Genomic DNA, 17,588 nt, shown 5'->3' with positions numbered 1-17,588 from the left:
TTCTTAGCAAACATTGAGGATAGATTCTGCATGAGACACCTTGTTAAGTGTATATGCAGGAAGTAAAGAGGTGGGAGGCTCCTAGAGATGAATGTCCTGACCCTGCACTATTCTTGAGCAGCTATAGTATCAGTGATACGCCAAGAAGTAAGCCTGATTTTATATTATCTTGCTTTGTTATCCTAAGACTCAGTTATGACCTTGGCCCATTTATTAAAATAAAATATACACATTTATCTTACGAAAATGGCACTGAGTAAAGACATTCATGGAAAAGAAGAAATTCAAGTAACTCAGCACATCTCATCATGTATAATTCTTCGTACTAACTCATTTATTTGCATAGCACTTGACCACTTAAAAATGCATGTGACTAGTAATCAGTTGAATGTGCCTGTGAAAATATTCCATCACGGTTGTTTTTCTTAAGCTTTTGATACCCTTTATTTTTTAGAGCAGTTCTAGGTTTATAGAAAAATTGTACAGAAACTACAGAGTTTCCATAAACTCCCTTCCCCGGCACACTTTCTGCTAACATCTTGCGTTAGTGTGGCACATTTGTTACAATTGATGTCCCCTAATGTAGACTATGGACTTCAATTAATCATATATGGATATTGATTCATCTGTTGTAACGAATGTACCGTAGTCTTTTTTTTTTTTTTTTTAGAGTGTGTACTTTCTTTAAAACAGTTGTGTTACTATTGTAATAAGTAAAGCCCAACATTCCAACATTGTTTAACATGGCTGATGTAATCGAATCTATCCGGACATGAACTCTTTCCTCTAAATCCATTTACATGAGGATTTTGACACATTGCCTAAAAAGTAAAATAAAATATCTTTACCATTAAAATAAAAAGTTTTAATGGTAAAGATATTTCTTTAAGAATATCTAACATGTGCTAGACACTGCATTAGAATGGATACATATATACATGAATATATAAAATCTTCCCTCATTATATCTTTCCCATAACCTTTTAAGATAATAGCTATTCCCATTTTACAGATAAGGAAACTGAGAATCAGAGAAGTAATTACCTTAATGTCTTAGAGTTAGTAATAGAATCAAGATTCAAAGGCAGGTCTATATGACTACAAAGACCCTGGGCTTGGCATTCTACCAGTGTTTCTCAAACTTTAGTGTGTATCACAGTCACCTGAAGGGCTTGTTAAAACACAGATTGCTGGGCCCCTGAGTTTCAGTTTCTGATTCAATAGGTCTAGGGTGCATTTCTGGCAAGTTCCTAGGTGACATTAATGATGCTGGACTGAGGACCACACTTGGAGAACCACTGTGTTATACCATTCTAGGGCCATTCTTTGTTCTGTAAGATTTACCTAAATTTCTTGTTCTGTGGCTTACCTATATGCTAGTGTACAGGTTATTTTTGAACCATAAATATTCATTTGAGCCAGTAAAATACAGGAGCCTAATGAATGGTTTGGAATGGATTCATACCTTACCCTTATTCTTTCCCATCTTTTTCCAAATGCTAATACAGTTAGAGATAGGAGTTGACCCTAGATTACAGCAAACTATTAGTCCCACTTGCAGATAAGGAGTTGATTTTATTAAGGAAAATACACCTGTGTCCTGTTAACATTTAATTAATTTGGTGGCAATGAGAGGGAAATGCCACTAACAGAAGCTAATGGACTATTTATTCTACAATCAAACAACAGTCAATCAATCAACCCAGGAAGAAGTACAATCTGAAAAATAGTCATATAAAGGAAAAATCACAAAGACCACATATGGCATAAGGCCGGGGAACACCCAGGATGAGCAGGTCTGCTAATAAACCATTTTTACTGGACCTGAGCTTCTCCAGTATCTTATTTCTCCAAGGGTAATTGATCTGTGCTGTCCAGGTAGCCAAATCCACATGTGTAATCTAATTCTTCCATTACTGATGAGCTGTCATTTTGAGCCCATACACTGTACCCACCTTGATAACACTTTAGCAGCCCATAGATTACAGAATTCTCAGTGGGGCTGCACTCTCACAGATTCCTAGCCCAGGGTGAGAACCTAATGCCACCCAGGATCTCCTGTTGACAAATCAGTTCTCTGGGCCTCAGATCCCTTACCTAGAAAACAAAAGATTTAGATTCAGTTTCCTTTTTGGGGTCTACAATTTTGATATTATGGTTTAGGATAAAGAAAGCACCATTTCTTTCAGTGCTAGTCAATAGAAAAACATTCTGATCGCTTTCTTAAAATTTAGATAATCGTCAATAATTTACCAAGTGCCTGTAACTCAAATATGGACCTATGTAAAATAAATTAGATCAGTGACTGCCATCCAAAAACTTAACAGCTAAAATTAGGTTACAGCCAAGAAGTACAGAGAGGATACAGACCCATGGTTCTTAACCTTCCCATGAAACCCTCACAAACAACTTGAGACTATGTCTCCAGGGAAATATACACACACCTCCACCTTTCTGACAAGTTTTAGCTGGCACAGGGTCCCAGGGGACACCAGAGGAAGAGCCCATGCCATAGTCAAATGGTGAATAGTGAATATGTCTGTTAGGTTACAAGACAAAGGCAATTACATTTGAAGGCATGTCTCCAAGAAGGAACTACAAAAATCGCACACTCAGTAGAATATTGATTAATTAAATAAAGACATTCGTAAGCCTTCTGAAGGTTTTAGTGTAAATGGCTGCTTCTCCCATAAAAAAAAAGTCTGTGTATGACGGAGAGGAGCAATAATTCCTGCAAATTTATGCTGTGGTGGGAATACAGAGAACGTTAGGGGTTAGTCAGAGGGAGTCTAAGAAACTGTGTGCTTGAAAATACTCGCATGATTTTTGTTTGGAAAACCAGCCACCAACATGCCCGCTTAAATAAAAATAGCCTGAGGGGCTTCCAGCTGCGCTATTAAGAACTAGGCCCCTAAACATGTAATCTGGAGCGCGGGATCACCACAGTGTGCCTTGCAGGTGTTAACAAGTGAACTGCTTACTGCCTTCTGTGACAGCCTATTTTCTGTTCAAATAAATTTAAAATGTGTTCATTCTACCTCTTCCTTTGCCATTCCTGCCCATAATAATTTCTCTCTTTGTTCTTATAGACAGACAGCACCGTCTGGCCTGGGGTCACAAGTACAATTAAATGTGGAGGTCCTCTGCCAAGAGCTTACAACTAACATAATGAAATTGGAAAAGGTGACTGATGTCTTTCCTGTGTATGGAGACAATAGCAGTAATGCCTGACAGTCATTCTAGGTCAAGGGCTGCACACTCAAATGCCTTTGGTATGCAGGTAGCAACCTAAATACCCAGGCTGGGGGGTGGCATAGTAAATACGCTGTGGTTGTTATTAGCTGCCATCAGGTTGGCGCCTGACTCATGGCAACCCCACGCACAACGGGATCAGACCCTTGTGATGCACAGGGTTTTTGTTGGCTAATTTTTGGAACTAGATTGCCAGGCCTTTCTTCCCTGTCTATTTTAGAATGGAAGCTCTGCTGAAACCTGTTCTGCATCATAGCAACATATAAACCTCCACTGGCAGATGGGTGGTGGCACGCTTGAGGTGCATTGGCTGGGAATCAAACCCAGATCTCCCACAAGGAAGGCAAGAATTCTACCCCTTATAGTAATGTAGAAGAATATTTTTTATTTCCACAAAGAAATAGGTTTTAATCTCACTTGCCTTGAAATGCACAGTCCTGTTGGTCTCTTGGTTTTCCTTCTTGATTAGAAGTGTTACTCTGTACCATAGTGCCCAATGGCAGATAGCTGTGGACACTGTGGCACAGTGTTGGGAGACAGAAGGGAGTGGACTGGAGACCACTGGCCCTGACCAGAAAGGACAGCCTCAATTCAAGCTGATTTGTACCATACATAAAATATTGCATTCAATCCTGATTGGAACCCTGGGAGGTGGGTGTAATTGTCCGTGTCTGGTAGAGGAAGAATCAAAGTTTACTTGTTCCAGATAACACACCTAGAACCTTGGATATAGAATTTGAACCAGGTCTCACTCCAGAATTATACTTGGAAACCCTCTGATTTACTGCTTCTCAGAATCCAGGCGTAGGCCTTGTTGATAAGGTCGCTGACCCGCCTTTACCTCTGAAAGTATCTTCCCATAGGGCAACTTAAGAAACCTGTCCGTAGACTTGTGGCATTCTTAGAAGTCAACTGGAGAGTGAACAAGGAGAAGAAGATAGGCAGATTAGGAATGTCCCGAAAGTTAAACCTTGTTACCATTTCTTTTTTTTCTTCTCCTTTTCAACATTTCTGCCCTTTCCCATCTGACAACTACTTTGTTTTTACCCTCATCCTTAAGGCAAGGTGTAGTGAATCATGTGTTCAATTGAAACTGCTATCACAAATGCCTGGTATTTGGTAGCTTTGCAGTATAGTGCAGTCCCTGGGTGTTGCAAGTGGTTAATGCACTCAGCTGCTCATCAAAAAGTTAGAGGTCCAAGTCCACCCAGAGGCGCTCAGAAGAAAGACCTGGTGACCTGCTTCCAAGAAATCAGCTATTGAAAACCCTATGGAGCACAGTTTTACCCTAATACACATGGGGCTGCCATGAGTCAGAATCAACAAGAGCTGGAAGTGGAACATTACAATGCAGCTGTGCTCACTTGGGAAACCCTGCTGGTGTAGTGGTTAAGTGCTATGGCTGCTAACCAAAGGGTCTGCAGTTCAAATCCACCAGGCGCTCCTTGGAAACTCTGTGGGGCAGTTCTACTCTATCCTATAGGGTCGTTATGCGTCGGAATCGACTTGACGGCACTGGGTTTGGTTTTTTGGTTTTATGCTTACTTGGGAAGAGAGATGACATACAAATGAGTGAAATTATTTGTGTTTTGCTACAGTAAATGTTATCTGGCATTTAACAACTGAAATACTGAGAGCCAAGGAGTTTCCAAATTTCTGTTCTAAACCAAGTCATGAAGGAATTCATATTGAAGCATTGCATTTATGGGCAACCTTAGAAATTTTTTCTATTTTAAATCTAAAATCAACCTAGAATTTTTTTTCTTTTCTAAAATGTTAAATCTGAAGTTTTTTTGTTTTGTTTTGTTTTTAATGAAATGCTTACAGATGTTTGGCTTTCATGCTAGCCTAGGGAATAGTGGTATTAATTTTCAAACCTGTTCAGTCTGACACACAAATGGTACCCTCTGGGTTGGAAGTGTGTGAAATCCTGGCACCTGCTTCTGTGTTTCTTCCCACTCTCCCACCAGGCCTAGCCAGATCATCACATATGGTAACTAGGCAACAGAAAACAGAAGAGCTTGTTCACAGCAGGCGGATAGCTGGCCAAGTCTGGTGCATAGTTTCAGATAGCATGGTTTCTCGGCAAGAGAGGCCTATGGTACCAGTGGAGACCGCCTTTGTCCCAGAGCGGAGTCAGTGGAAGAGTAGACTTGGGGTCCAAATGCATATGCTAAAGTTCTAAAAAGTTGTAAGTTGTACACATTGCTCAAAGGAATCTAAGTATAAATATCATCACCAGGCCATACCCATGTTCCTTTTGATTGGTCTGCCCCTTCCTCAGAGGCACTCTGGCAATAATGCAGCAGAGCCTGGTAGTGAAATAGTAGCTGCATGCTGCGGAAAAGTTTGAGACACGCCTCAGCTCCTTTTCTACTCAATACCAACAACTCCTTTCTGCTCTCCTTCAGGGAGTGGTCATGTCTAAACCTCATGATCTTTCCCTGCGTGTAACTTCCCTATTTCTATTCGTGGCATCATTGCCCCTTCAGTCATCCTCACTGGGAGTGTAAGAATACTTTTGAACTCCCCCTCCTTTCTCACTTGGCGCCGATTCACTAATTAGTAGGTAAATACTGTGAAGTCTGTCTTTAAATGTCTCCTCAGTATTCTACTTCGACTGGCACCATCCTACTTCATTCAGGCCGCCCACTACCAATCTGATAGTGTGAAAAGATCTCATTATATTTTTTATTTGCATTTTCTTAATTATTACTGAGGTTGAGTATCTTTTCATGTATTTATTGATCATTTGAGTTTTCTCCTATAAAGTGGCATTTACAACCTTTGTTTTACTTTTGGATTTTTGTCTTTGTAGGTGGGCTTTACATATTTTGGGTAGCAGTCCTGTGTTTCATTTCTTTTCTACTTCCCACTCCTGTTTTTCTAGTTATCATTGATCCTGAGGAATGAGTGGGGAAGACATGAAGTGGGAATGTGGGGGAAGAAGGCAGTGCCCCTTCTGGATGAAGAAGTAGAGAATTGCTTTCTTAGTATTTCACATGACATTAGTGATGGAGCAGTTTAGTAGAAAGAGCACACACTTTGGAGTCAGACATTTGTTCACATCCCCACTCTGCCACTTACTACCTGGGTAATTGGTCATGTTACTTAGCCTCTCTGGCCCTCAGTTTCATGTGTAAAACCTCAGTGGCATCATGTGGTTAGGGTGAACATGCATGAAGGGCCTGGCGCAGGTGTAGTAAGTCCCCTTCCTTGTCATGTATCCTGTGTATGCCTGTAGGGGAAACCCTGGTGGCATAGTGGTTAAGAGCTACGACTGCTAACTAAAAGGTCAGCAGTTCAAATCTACCAGGTGCTCCTTGGAAACTCTGTGGGGCAGTTCTACTCTGTCCTGTAGGGTCGCTGTGAGTTGGAATCGACTCGACGGCAATGGGTTTTTTGTTTTTTTGGGGGGGGGTTTTATGCCTGTAGGGCATTCCGGACTGTTCCTCCAAAGGAAGACTATATTCCCATCCTTCAGCATTCAAGGGATTCCCTAGTTCGATCACAATATTAGATAGACGGATAGATGGGTGGACAGAGACTGGCAGACGGACAAATAGTCAATTCCAACTCAGGGCAACCTTATGTACAACAGAATGAAACGTTGCCTGGTCCTGCGTCATTCTCACAATCTCTGGCAAGTTCAAGTCCATCATTGTGGCAGTTGTGCCAATCCATCTCACTGAGGATCTCCCTTACCCTCACTGGCCCTCCACTTCACCAAATATGATGTCCTCCTCCAGCGATTGCTCCTTCCTGATGACGTGTCCAAAGCAAACTAGTCAGACAATGTTCTGTTGTGATCCATAAGGCTGTCATTGGCTAATTTTCAGAAGTAGATCGCCAGGCCTTTATTCCCAATTTGTCTTAATCTGGAAGCTCCTCTGAAACCTGACCACCATAGGTGACCCTGCTGGTATTAGAAATACCAGCGGCATAGCTTCCAGCATAACAGCAGCGTGCAAGCCATCACAATACAACACACTGACAGACGGGTGATGGATCACAATACTAGTTGCTGAGAATTTCTTGCTCTGAATTCTTTAAAGTTCATTTATTCAACAATCATTTACTGAACACATTTTAAATGCCCAACAGTGGGTTGTATTTTTGAAATCTAAAGATAATGACGAAATCCCTATCCGTATGAAATTCAGAGTGTTACAGAGAAATGTATAATGTCTAATAAGATGGTAGACATTATTATGTGGTGTTTGTCTGATTAAAACCATTGAATGGGCTCTGTAAAGACCATTTTCACAAGTGGTTAAGAGCTACAGCGAGTTAAGCTGCTAACCAACAGGTCAGCAGTTCAAATCCAGCAGGTGCTCCTTGGAAACCCTATGGGGCAATTCTACCCTGGGTGGCTATAAGTCAGAATTGAACAAATGGCAACGTTGTTTTTTGTCTGTTTTGTTTTTGGTTTTTGGTGCTGACTGGGTTTGCGTCACACCTGGTGTTAATGCTTTGTTCTTTTTCTTGTCTCATTTTTTTGTCTCTACTGATGTTTTTGTCTCAGTGCAATCCCTTTTTTTTTCACAATCCTATCTTTTTTCAGTTTAAAGTGGATTATCAAACAGCTCTATTGCATTTTGAAAACACTTGTTTGCCTAATCTAAATTTAACCCTTATGTAGTTTTTATTTAAGGCCGACTTAATGACAAGCGGGAAACCCTGGTGGCTTAGTGGTTAAGTGCTAAGGCTGCTAACCAAGAGGTCAGCAGTTCGAATCCAGCAGGCGCTCCTTGGAAACTCTATGGTGCAGTTCTACTCTGTCCTGTGGGGTTGCTATGAGTCGGAATCGACTTGACAGCAGTGGGTTTAGGTTTGGAATCATAAGCATTGTATATATGTCCTTAATCTTCCCCATTTTATTTAATAATAGGAGCTTCTCTTTTATTATTTCAAGATACAAAACAACTTACAAAAGCTGCTTGAGAATGGGGACTGACCGACCTGGTTGCTTGGGCCAACGTAATACCTCACACTTCCCTTTGAAAAAGGTGCTCCCTGAGGCGTTCTGGTGGAGAGCCCCCTGCTGGTCGGAAGAGCTCATGGATGGGAATCCGAAGCCACATTTGCGCTTGGAGGTCTCCAGCTCAGGAAAAGGGGGGGAGGAAGAGGTTAATCTTGGTTCCTGTGCAATAAAGGTTAACCTTGACTCTTCAAGGACTTTTTCATTGCAGCTGCCTGAAGAAAGCAGTTTTCTGGAAGTCTCCAGGAAGGGCCCACTGGACATTCTTGGGTGATAATGGTTTTGCAGTTTTGGAAGAAGGTGTCAGCAAACACACTCCACTCCCTTCCTTTTTAGTCTTTGCCACCCTCTTTTTCCCTCCTTTTCATCCCTCATAACTAACTTTGAAACTAAGGGATATATCACATACCTATGTAGCTGTTAAGGTCCTTTAAAGAAGTAGCCCTGACTCTCCAGAAAAAACGGGAAGTGTCTCTAATGGGCAGGCTTGAGTCAAACAAATAACATCCACATGCTTCCCCCTTCTGCTGTTATTTTCTGGTTTAAACCTTCTCAATTAAGTATTGGCAAGAAATTCAGTGAATTAAACTATCCCGTTTATGTTTTGTTTTGTCTTGTACCTGTGACTAATACCTGATTGGAGTGATTCTCACTCACCCCAGGTCAGCAATCCCTGAGGCATGGAACTGAAGTACTAAATTAAACTTAACGTTGAAACCAAAACTAATCTTTAAACCAAAAAGTACAGTAGTGACTTACTAAAGGATGAAAAACACTGAATTTTTTATGATTGTGAGTGGACTATGTTAGCAATGTTAGGATGTCTGTATTAAATGCCGAAATCCATTTCAGCAGAATGAAAGCATGTTTTTCTCCTTTGCTGCCTAAAATAAAGAAATAACTGGTGGTTTGCTAACTTCTATTTACCATAATGGTTGACTGGTTTTTATTAATTATATAGGGTACCATAAAAAAATCTGTATGTATAAAAAGATATTCGGTTTTCTATCTGCAATGTATTTTATAATCATTTCTATGAAATGTATTTTATTTAATCAGATAAGCTAATAAGTGAATTGGTTACATCATTTTTATTTGTTAGCCTACTGGGCAAGAACTGTGCCTGGTGCACTACTAAGCTTTTAATAAATGCTCATTGGTAAAAATGCCCTGCTAACACTGCATTTTGTCTGTTTGTAATTCCTTTAACTAAGACTTAATATGCTTTGTAACTGTCCACCTGCTCTCTGTTACTTCTAACTTACTTCATACTTCTTTCCTCCTGTGTACTCATTTCAAGGCTTAAAAATAATTTAGGCTCTTGGGTTAGAATGGTATAATGAAAAGAAAATGAACTTTGAAATCAGAAGCCAACTTTTATTCCTGGCTCCATGTTTTATGAGCTGTATGACCTTAGACAAGATATTTGGCCATTTTCCCCCATGTTATTGATGAGGCTGAAAGTATCTACAGAAGTGTCAATGTGAGGGTTAAATGTGATAATGTCTCTAAAGCACATAGCCACGTCAGGCAAGTAGTATAGTCCAATACCAGGTGCCATTTTCATTTTTGAAAATGTCGTGTCTGGCATTCAAATTTTACAAAAGTTTTATGTCAATATTCAAAGCCCATTAGAGATTCAAGAGTGGGTCAGCCACATGTGGAGAGCAAATTTTAGAACTGTATGAAGAGCCTTAAAAAGGTTCAAATTTCACTGAATTAGTAATCTGCCACGGGGAATTTATCCTAAAGCAATAATCAGACATATGGCCAAAGATTTATATACCATTTTCTTTGGTATTAAATATATTTGACATATGTATACCAAACACCAAAACCAGTTGTCTTTGAGACTTGTATGAAAACAAAATATTAGAGAATCTAAATATTGGATAGTAGCAGAATGGTTAAATGATGCAGCTATCTTAAAAATGTATTTTTGAAGACTGTCATAGAAAATAGCCTTAAAGGGGTAGGATATATAGAATGATCCATTTTTATGAAGAGAACAATACATATATGTATGTGTGTACATGTATGTAAATACACATACAGACATGCTGATGGAAGCATTAATCTTTCTGTATTTTCTGTAATACTTATTACCTTTTTAAATCAGATAAGGAGTTAATTAAAAAGACACTTGGTGACTCTCAGCAGAGACTCAGATCTTACAGCAGCCACCCCTCACAGCACTGCCCTGGTTGTGCACCACGAACTTCATAGCAACCACTCCAAGCTGACTCTTCAGAGAGACGAAGCTCCATCATTTCTAGGGTTAGCTGTTATTATTGGTTTGGGGGTTTTTGTCTGTTTGTTTTTTATTAGTAGCTCCTGGGTCAAAATCTGACACAGGTGGATCTGAATGGTAAAGTTCAGGTCATATGTCTGAAAGCAAGTATCAGATTTTTCAGACTCTGCCTCCTAGACAGAAAAGTAGGGAATTCTAACATAAGAAGAGGTTTCAGATGCTGCATGGCCAAAATAATGGCAAATGTTCACTATGCACCTTGCCTTTAGAAACTTGCGTATTACCTTCCTGGAACCCTGGTGGCACAGTAGTTAAGACAGCAGCTGCTAATGAGAAGGTCAGCAGTTCGAATCCACCAGCTGCTCCTTGGAAACCCTATGACGCAGTTCTACTCTGTCCTGTAGGGTCACTAGGAGTCAGAATTGACTCGATGGCAACGGCTTTTTTTTTTTATTTATTTTGGTGAATAGAAATTACCCATCTTAAGTAAACTGGAAATGCTATTATTGATATTAACTTTCCAAGCTTTGTAAATATTTAAGCCACTTTCCTTCCTATGGAGCCCTGGTGGCACAGTGGTTAAGAGGTCATGTTAATCAAAAGGTCAGCAGCTCAAATCTACTAGCAGCATCTTCAAACCCTAGGGGGCAGTTCTACTCTGTCCTGTAGGATCACTATGAGTTGCGATCTGCTTGAAGGCAATCGGTTTGGTTTTTTAGTTTGGTTCCTTCCTTTACTTCACAGCGCTCCAAGGTGTTTTCCAGGTATTCATTTTTCAATTCTTTGAAACCGTTCCAGACACATTTTTAAAGTGCCTTTTCCTTATGTTACATAACTCATTTCTATTCATAAATTCATGGATTCAGGGTAAAAAAATTTGACTTAAATTGTGGGTCATCCTGTACGTTGTTATTTTGATTTATGTATAATAATGGCAGAACTCAGGTGATGCTGTTCAGGTTTATCTGTTTGTGCCGGGTAATCTCAAGAATGTAGACACATATTAAATAGCCCAGGCAATTTTCCTGTCAAAAGCATTTTTCTAAGTCAAAGTTCTACAGATCTATAATAGTTATGCCATCATTTTGGGTCATAACCTGGTCCTCTAAAAAAACAGTCTGGTAAAATAATATTCCTCTCACTCTTCGTTTAAGCCTGCCCCTGCTAATGATGATGATTTACTAAATTCTTGCCAAAAAAAAAATCTGAGTCATTAGGTGAAGCATCTTTGACTGCTGTGTCTCCAGTACTTCTCTGTTGTGTCCAGATGCCTTTTCTCCTTTGAAAAAGTGGAGACCTGACTGACTCAATGGCAACTAACAACTTTATGTTTAAACTAACTTATATACCCAGTGTCCACCCTACGAATAATCCCAGTATATACAGTAATGAAAAATGGGAGGAGAATGTAAGCCTTGCTTCCCGCAAAGTCACTGGCTCAGTGGGTTTTGGTGAACTACACAACCCATTCTCCTTAAATCTTTAAAAATTCCACCAGAAATTCTCACTTTCAGTGTTCTTGCTGGAAATGACCTTGATTATACAAAGCCTTCTGATACACGGAAATGAGAGAGCCTGTCATACAAGGCAACTCACATCCTCCTGTCCTGCCACTACAGCACCTATTTTTAGCCATGGTAGCATGCCTTCCCCAGTATCCAGAAATCTACAGTTATGTGTTGAGAACGTTGCTTGTTCTGTTGCTGATTGACTCTAGACTAAATGTGCATATAGTTTTTTCAACTGTATGTAAAAGTGCATTTTGTTTTGTTTTCATTCCTTCTGTCATATGATGTCCTGTTGCCATGGATTCCAACTCAGTGACCCTGTAGGACAGAGTAGAACTGCCCTATGTGGTTTCCAAGGAGCAGCTGTGGATTCGAACTTTCCACCTTTTGGTTAGCAGCCAAGCCCTTAACCACTGTGTCATCAGGGCTCTGCCTCATATGATAATAGGGTGGTAAACTGGCCAATAATCTCTGGACTCAAGCAGTGTAGGCTCTTCAACCCCCTGCCCCTCATTCTTGGCCCTGACCAGACAGAAATCCCATCACCCCTTCTCTCCTTTTCCATTCCAGGGTTATGTTAAACTCTATTCCTTCCTGTCTGCACATATATGGGCTATATATAGTATTATATAGTATATAATCTTGCCTGTGACCTAGTTGGAATTGCTTGTCCCAAGATGAAAGCTACTTTCCTGAGAGTGCAATCCGAGGCAGTAGAAGTAGGAGGGAAGTAGCTTTGTTTGCTGCTAAAGGGAATATTTGTGAAGTTTCGTCTACCAGCATCATCCTAACAGCATCCTGATTTGTTTTAACTTTTAACACCTTTACTTAACAACTTTTAACACCTTTACTTAACTTTTAACACCTTTATATTTACTAAGTAATCCCCTTACAACCCCTCCTGACACCCCCACATCCGCAAGCAGTCACTGATCTGTTTTCTATCACTACAGACTAGTTTTCATTTTCTAAAATTTCATATAAATGAAACCATACAGTATATAATCTTTTTTCCATCTGGATTCTTTCACTCAGTATAATTATTTTGAGATTCATTTATGTTGTCACATGTTTTAATAGTTCATTCTACTTTTTTTCGAAACAGTATTCCTTAATATGCAGATACACCACAATTTGTTTATCCATTTACTTGTAGATGGATGTTTGGGTTGTTTCTAGTTTTTGCCTATTACAAATAAAGCTACTGTGAACCTTGCCATGCAAGTCTTTGTACAGACGCACGCTTTCATTTCTCTTGGTGTAAATACCTAGGAGTGGAATGGCTGGGTTGAATGTTAGGTGCATGTTTAATTTTTTAAGAAACTGCCAAACTTTTTCCAAAGTGGTTGTATCATTTTACATTCCTACCACTAGTACGTGAGAGTGCCAGTTTATACACATCCTTACCAACATTTGATATGATCAGTCTTTTAAAATTTTAGACATTCAAATAGGTGTGTTGTAGTATCTCTTTAATTTGCATTTCCCTAATGACTGTATGGAGCCCTGGCAGCGCAGTGGTTAAGAGCTCAGGCTGCTAACCAAAAGGTGGGCAGTTGGAATCCACCAGCCACTCCTTGGAAACCCTATGGGGCAGTTCTACTGTGTCATATAGGGTTGTTATAAGTCAGAATTGACTCAGTGGCAATGGGCTTGTTTTGGTTTTGATTAATGACTATATATATTTTATATCCTTTCATGCACTTATTTATCATGTGTATATTTTCTTTGGTGAAGCCTCTGTTCATACTTTTTGTCCAGTCTCTTTGGATTATTTTCTTATTATTGAGCTTTAAGAGTTTATATATATATATTCTAGATAAAAGTCCTTATTCAGATACATGATTTGAAAATATTTTCTTGGAGTGTTTGGCTTGCGTTTTTGTTGTCCTCATGTCTTTCAGAGAGAGGTTCTTTCCTCTCCATTACCCTGCAAACTCCAGTACCCTGCAATTCTAGCCACCCAGGCTTACTTCCAGCTCCATTTTGGCGGCTCAAGGAGACCCCTAGGCTCTGCCTGGATTCTCCCTGCACTGTAGCCTGAAAACTCTCTCAAGGCAAGAAGCTGGGGCAGTGGTAGGGCTCACCTCCTTTGTTCCCCTTCTCTCGGGGATTACCGTCCTTCATTACCTGATTTCCAGTGTCTTGAAAATCATTGTGTTATATATTTTGTCTGGACTTTTTGGTTGTTTCAAGTTAGAGGATAAATTCAGAGCCTGTTACTCCGTCTTAGACAGAAATGGAAGTCTCATATCATAGAAAACTTAACATCAAGAACTGAGAACCAGGTAGAAAGATTCATTAACTTGGTAGCAAAAAAGTGAAATAGATCACTCAGATAGCATGAAGGTAACAATTACAAGAAGTAGTTACCACCACCAGATGTGAGGGAACAAGAAGGAAGAGTGTGGAATTATTAAAGCTTAGAAGCTCAAAGGAGGGGCTCTGTGGAGCTGACACTCAGACCTCTGGTGAAAGGGCACAGCCAGCTGGTGCTAGTGTCTGTGAGGGGGCACGATGCGGCTGGTTCTGCAAATGTAAAACCTGAAAACTGGATTCAACTGCTGCTACAGAAATAAATTGCCATTGTCAGGGTAAAGAAGTTTAAATAGGGCAAGGCTCACAGAAGCAGGAAGAAGTTAAGAAGTCCGCAGGAACAAACAGGAAAGAGCAATCACTTCTTCCCCCTCCAGCCTCGTAAGCTCCCTGTAGTGCCCCCTTTTGGCAGAATCTAACAGGGAGAACCTAGCAAAACAGAAATGTGGCTTGTAGTCTTAGCATTAGCATCACAGAGCAATGTATAGAATGGTAGGCTTAGCGTTGAGAGATAATAGCTTAATAACTGCCTATTATTCACCCCTTTGGCTACTCAGGATTCATATACACCCTTCCATACATATTTGAGCTCCCTTAAAACAGAATTCTAAAAACCTACCATGCTCATGGATAGAAAGACTTAACACTGTGAAAATGCAATTCTACCCAAAGCGATCTACAGATATAATGCAATCCTGATCCAAATGCCAATGGCATTCTTTAATGAGATGGGAAAACTAATCACTAACTTTATATGGAAAGGAAAGAGGCAAAGGTAAGTCAAGCATTATTGAAAAAGAAGAACAAAATAGGAGACCTCACACTACCTGATCTCAGAACCTACTATACAGCCACGGTAGTCAAAACAGTACGCTACCGGTACAACCATAGACACATAGACCGATGGAACAGAATTGAGAACCAGGGATATATTCATTCTTGGTCAGCTGATCTTTTACCAAGGCCCAAAGTCTATTAAGTGGGGAAAAGACAGCCTCTTTAACAAATGGGGCTGGCAAAACTGAATGGCCATCTATAAAAAAATGAAGATCCATACCTCACACCATATACAAAAACTAATGCAAAATGGATCACAGACCTAAATATGAAACCTAAAGAGATAAAGATGACGGGAGACAAAATAGGCACAATGCTAGGAGCCCTAATATACAGCATAAATAGAATACAAACTATAACTAACAATGCACAAATACCAGAAGATAAACTAGATAACTGGGAGCTCCTAAAAATTAAACAATTATGCTCATCAAAAGACTTCACCAAAAGAGTAAAAAGACAACCTACAGACTGGGACAAAGCTTCTGGTTACAACATATCCATCAAGCATATAATCTCTAAAATCTATAAGATACTGCAACACCTCAACAACAAAAAGATAAATAATCCAGTTAAAAAATGTGCAAAGGATATGAACAGACACTTCACCAAAGAAGACATTCAGGTGGCTAAAAGACCCATGAGGAAATGCTCATAATCATTAGCTGTTAGATAAATGTAAATCAAAACTACGTTGAGATACTATCTTACCCCGACATTACTGGCACTAATCAAAAAAAAAAAAAAAACAAGTGTTGGAGAGGTTGTGGGGAGATTGGAACTCTTATGCACTGCCAGTGGGTATGTACAATGGTATAGCCACTATGGAAAACAATATGTCGTTATCATTAGGTGCCCTTGAGTCGGTTCCGACCCATAGTAACCCTACGTACAACAGAAACAAAACACTGCCCAGTCCTGTGCCATCATCATGATCATTGTTATGCTTGAGTTCATTGTTGCAGCTACTGTGTCAGTCCATCTTTTCAGGGTCTTCCTCCTCTTTGCTGACCCTCTGCTTTACCAAGCATGATGTTCTTCTCCAGGGACTGATCTCTTCTGATAACATGTCCAAAGTATGTGAGATGGAGTCTCGCCATCCTTGCTTCTAAGGAGCATTCTGGCTGTACTTCTTCCAAGACAGACTTGTTCATTCTTTGGGCAGTCTGTGGTGTTATTCAATATTCTTCACCAATACCATAATTCAAAGGAGTCAATTCTACTTCAGTCTTCCTTATTCATTGCCCAGCTTTTGCATGCATATGAGGCTATTGAAAGCACCATGGCTTGGACCAAGTGCAAACCTTAGACTTCAAGATAACATCTTTGCTTTTTAAAACTTTAAAGAGGTTTCTTGCATCAGGTTTGGCCAGTGCAATGCGTTTTTTGATTTCTTGACCGTTGCTTCCATGGATGATGATTGTGGAGTCAAGTGAAATGAAATCCTTGACAACTTCAGTCTCTTCTTCCTTTATCATGATGTTTCTTATTGGTCCAATTGTGAGAATTTTTTTTTCTTTATGTTGAGATGTAATCCATACTGAAGGCTGTGGTCTCTGATCTTCATCAGTAAGTACTTCAAGTCCTCTTCACTTTCAACAAGCAAGATTGTGTCATCTGCATATTGCAGGTTGTTAAGGAGTTTTCCTCCAATCCTGATGCCTCGTTCTTCTTCATATAGTACAGTTTCTCAAATTATTTGTTCAGCATACAGACTGAATAAGTATAGTGAAAGGATACAACCCTGTCACACACCTTTCCTGACTTTAAACCATGAAGTACCCTCTTGTTCTGTTCAAATGACTACCTCTTGATCTATGTACAGGTTTCTCATGAGCACAATTAAGTGTTCTGGAATTCCCATTTTTTGCAATGTTATCCATAATCTGTTATGATCCACACAGTCGAATACCTTTGCATAGTCAGTAAAACACAGCTAAACATCTTTCTGGTATTCTCTGCTTTCAGCCAGGATCCATCCGGCATCAGCAATGATATCCCTTGTTCAATACGGTGCTTCCTTAAAAAGCTAGAAATAGAAATACTTAGGGTCCAGCAATCCCACTCTAAGGAACATATCCTAGAGAAATAAGAACCATCACATGAATAGACATATGCACAACCATGTTCATTGCAGCGTTATTTACAATAGCAAAAATGTGGAAACAAACTAAGTGCCCACCAACAGAAGAATGGATAAACAAATTGTGGTACATACACACAGTGGAATACTATACAACAGTAAAGAACAATGAGGAATCTGCAAAATAGCTCAACATGGTTGAACCTGGAGGGCATTATACTGAGTGAAATAAGTCAATCACAAAAGGACAAACTGTATGAGACCACTATTATAAAAACACAAGAAAAGTTTTACACACAGAAAGAAACAATATTTGATGGTTACTAGGGGAAGGGGGAGGGTTGGGGAGGGGAAATCATT

General features: G+C 39.8%; 1 protein-coding gene across 2 annotated transcripts in view; it reads left to right on the top strand.

Moving 5' to 3' along the window:
* The window catches only part of GRAMD2B (GRAM domain containing 2B), a 112,046-nt gene extending 98,929 nt beyond the window's left edge, over window positions 1-13,117 (top strand). For both annotated transcript variants that reach the window (XM_049873499.1, XM_049873505.1), the window contains exons 13-14: window positions 3,090-3,183; window positions 8,168-13,117. In XM_049873499.1, the coding sequence (XP_049729456.1) occupies window positions 3,090-3,183; window positions 8,168-8,209 (136 nt within the window). In that variant the 3' untranslated portion in view covers window positions 8,210-13,117. The remainder of the gene's footprint in view (window positions 1-3,089; window positions 3,184-8,167) is intronic.
* Window positions 13,118-17,588: the final 4,471 nt, after the last annotated feature.

The sequence above is a fragment of the Elephas maximus genome, chromosome 2, assembly GCF_024166365.1.
Source record: "Elephas maximus indicus isolate mEleMax1 chromosome 2, mEleMax1 primary haplotype, whole genome shotgun sequence".
NCBI lineage: Eukaryota > Metazoa > Chordata > Mammalia > Proboscidea > Elephantidae > Elephas > Elephas maximus.
This window is presented reverse-complemented; position numbering and strand designations above follow the sequence as displayed.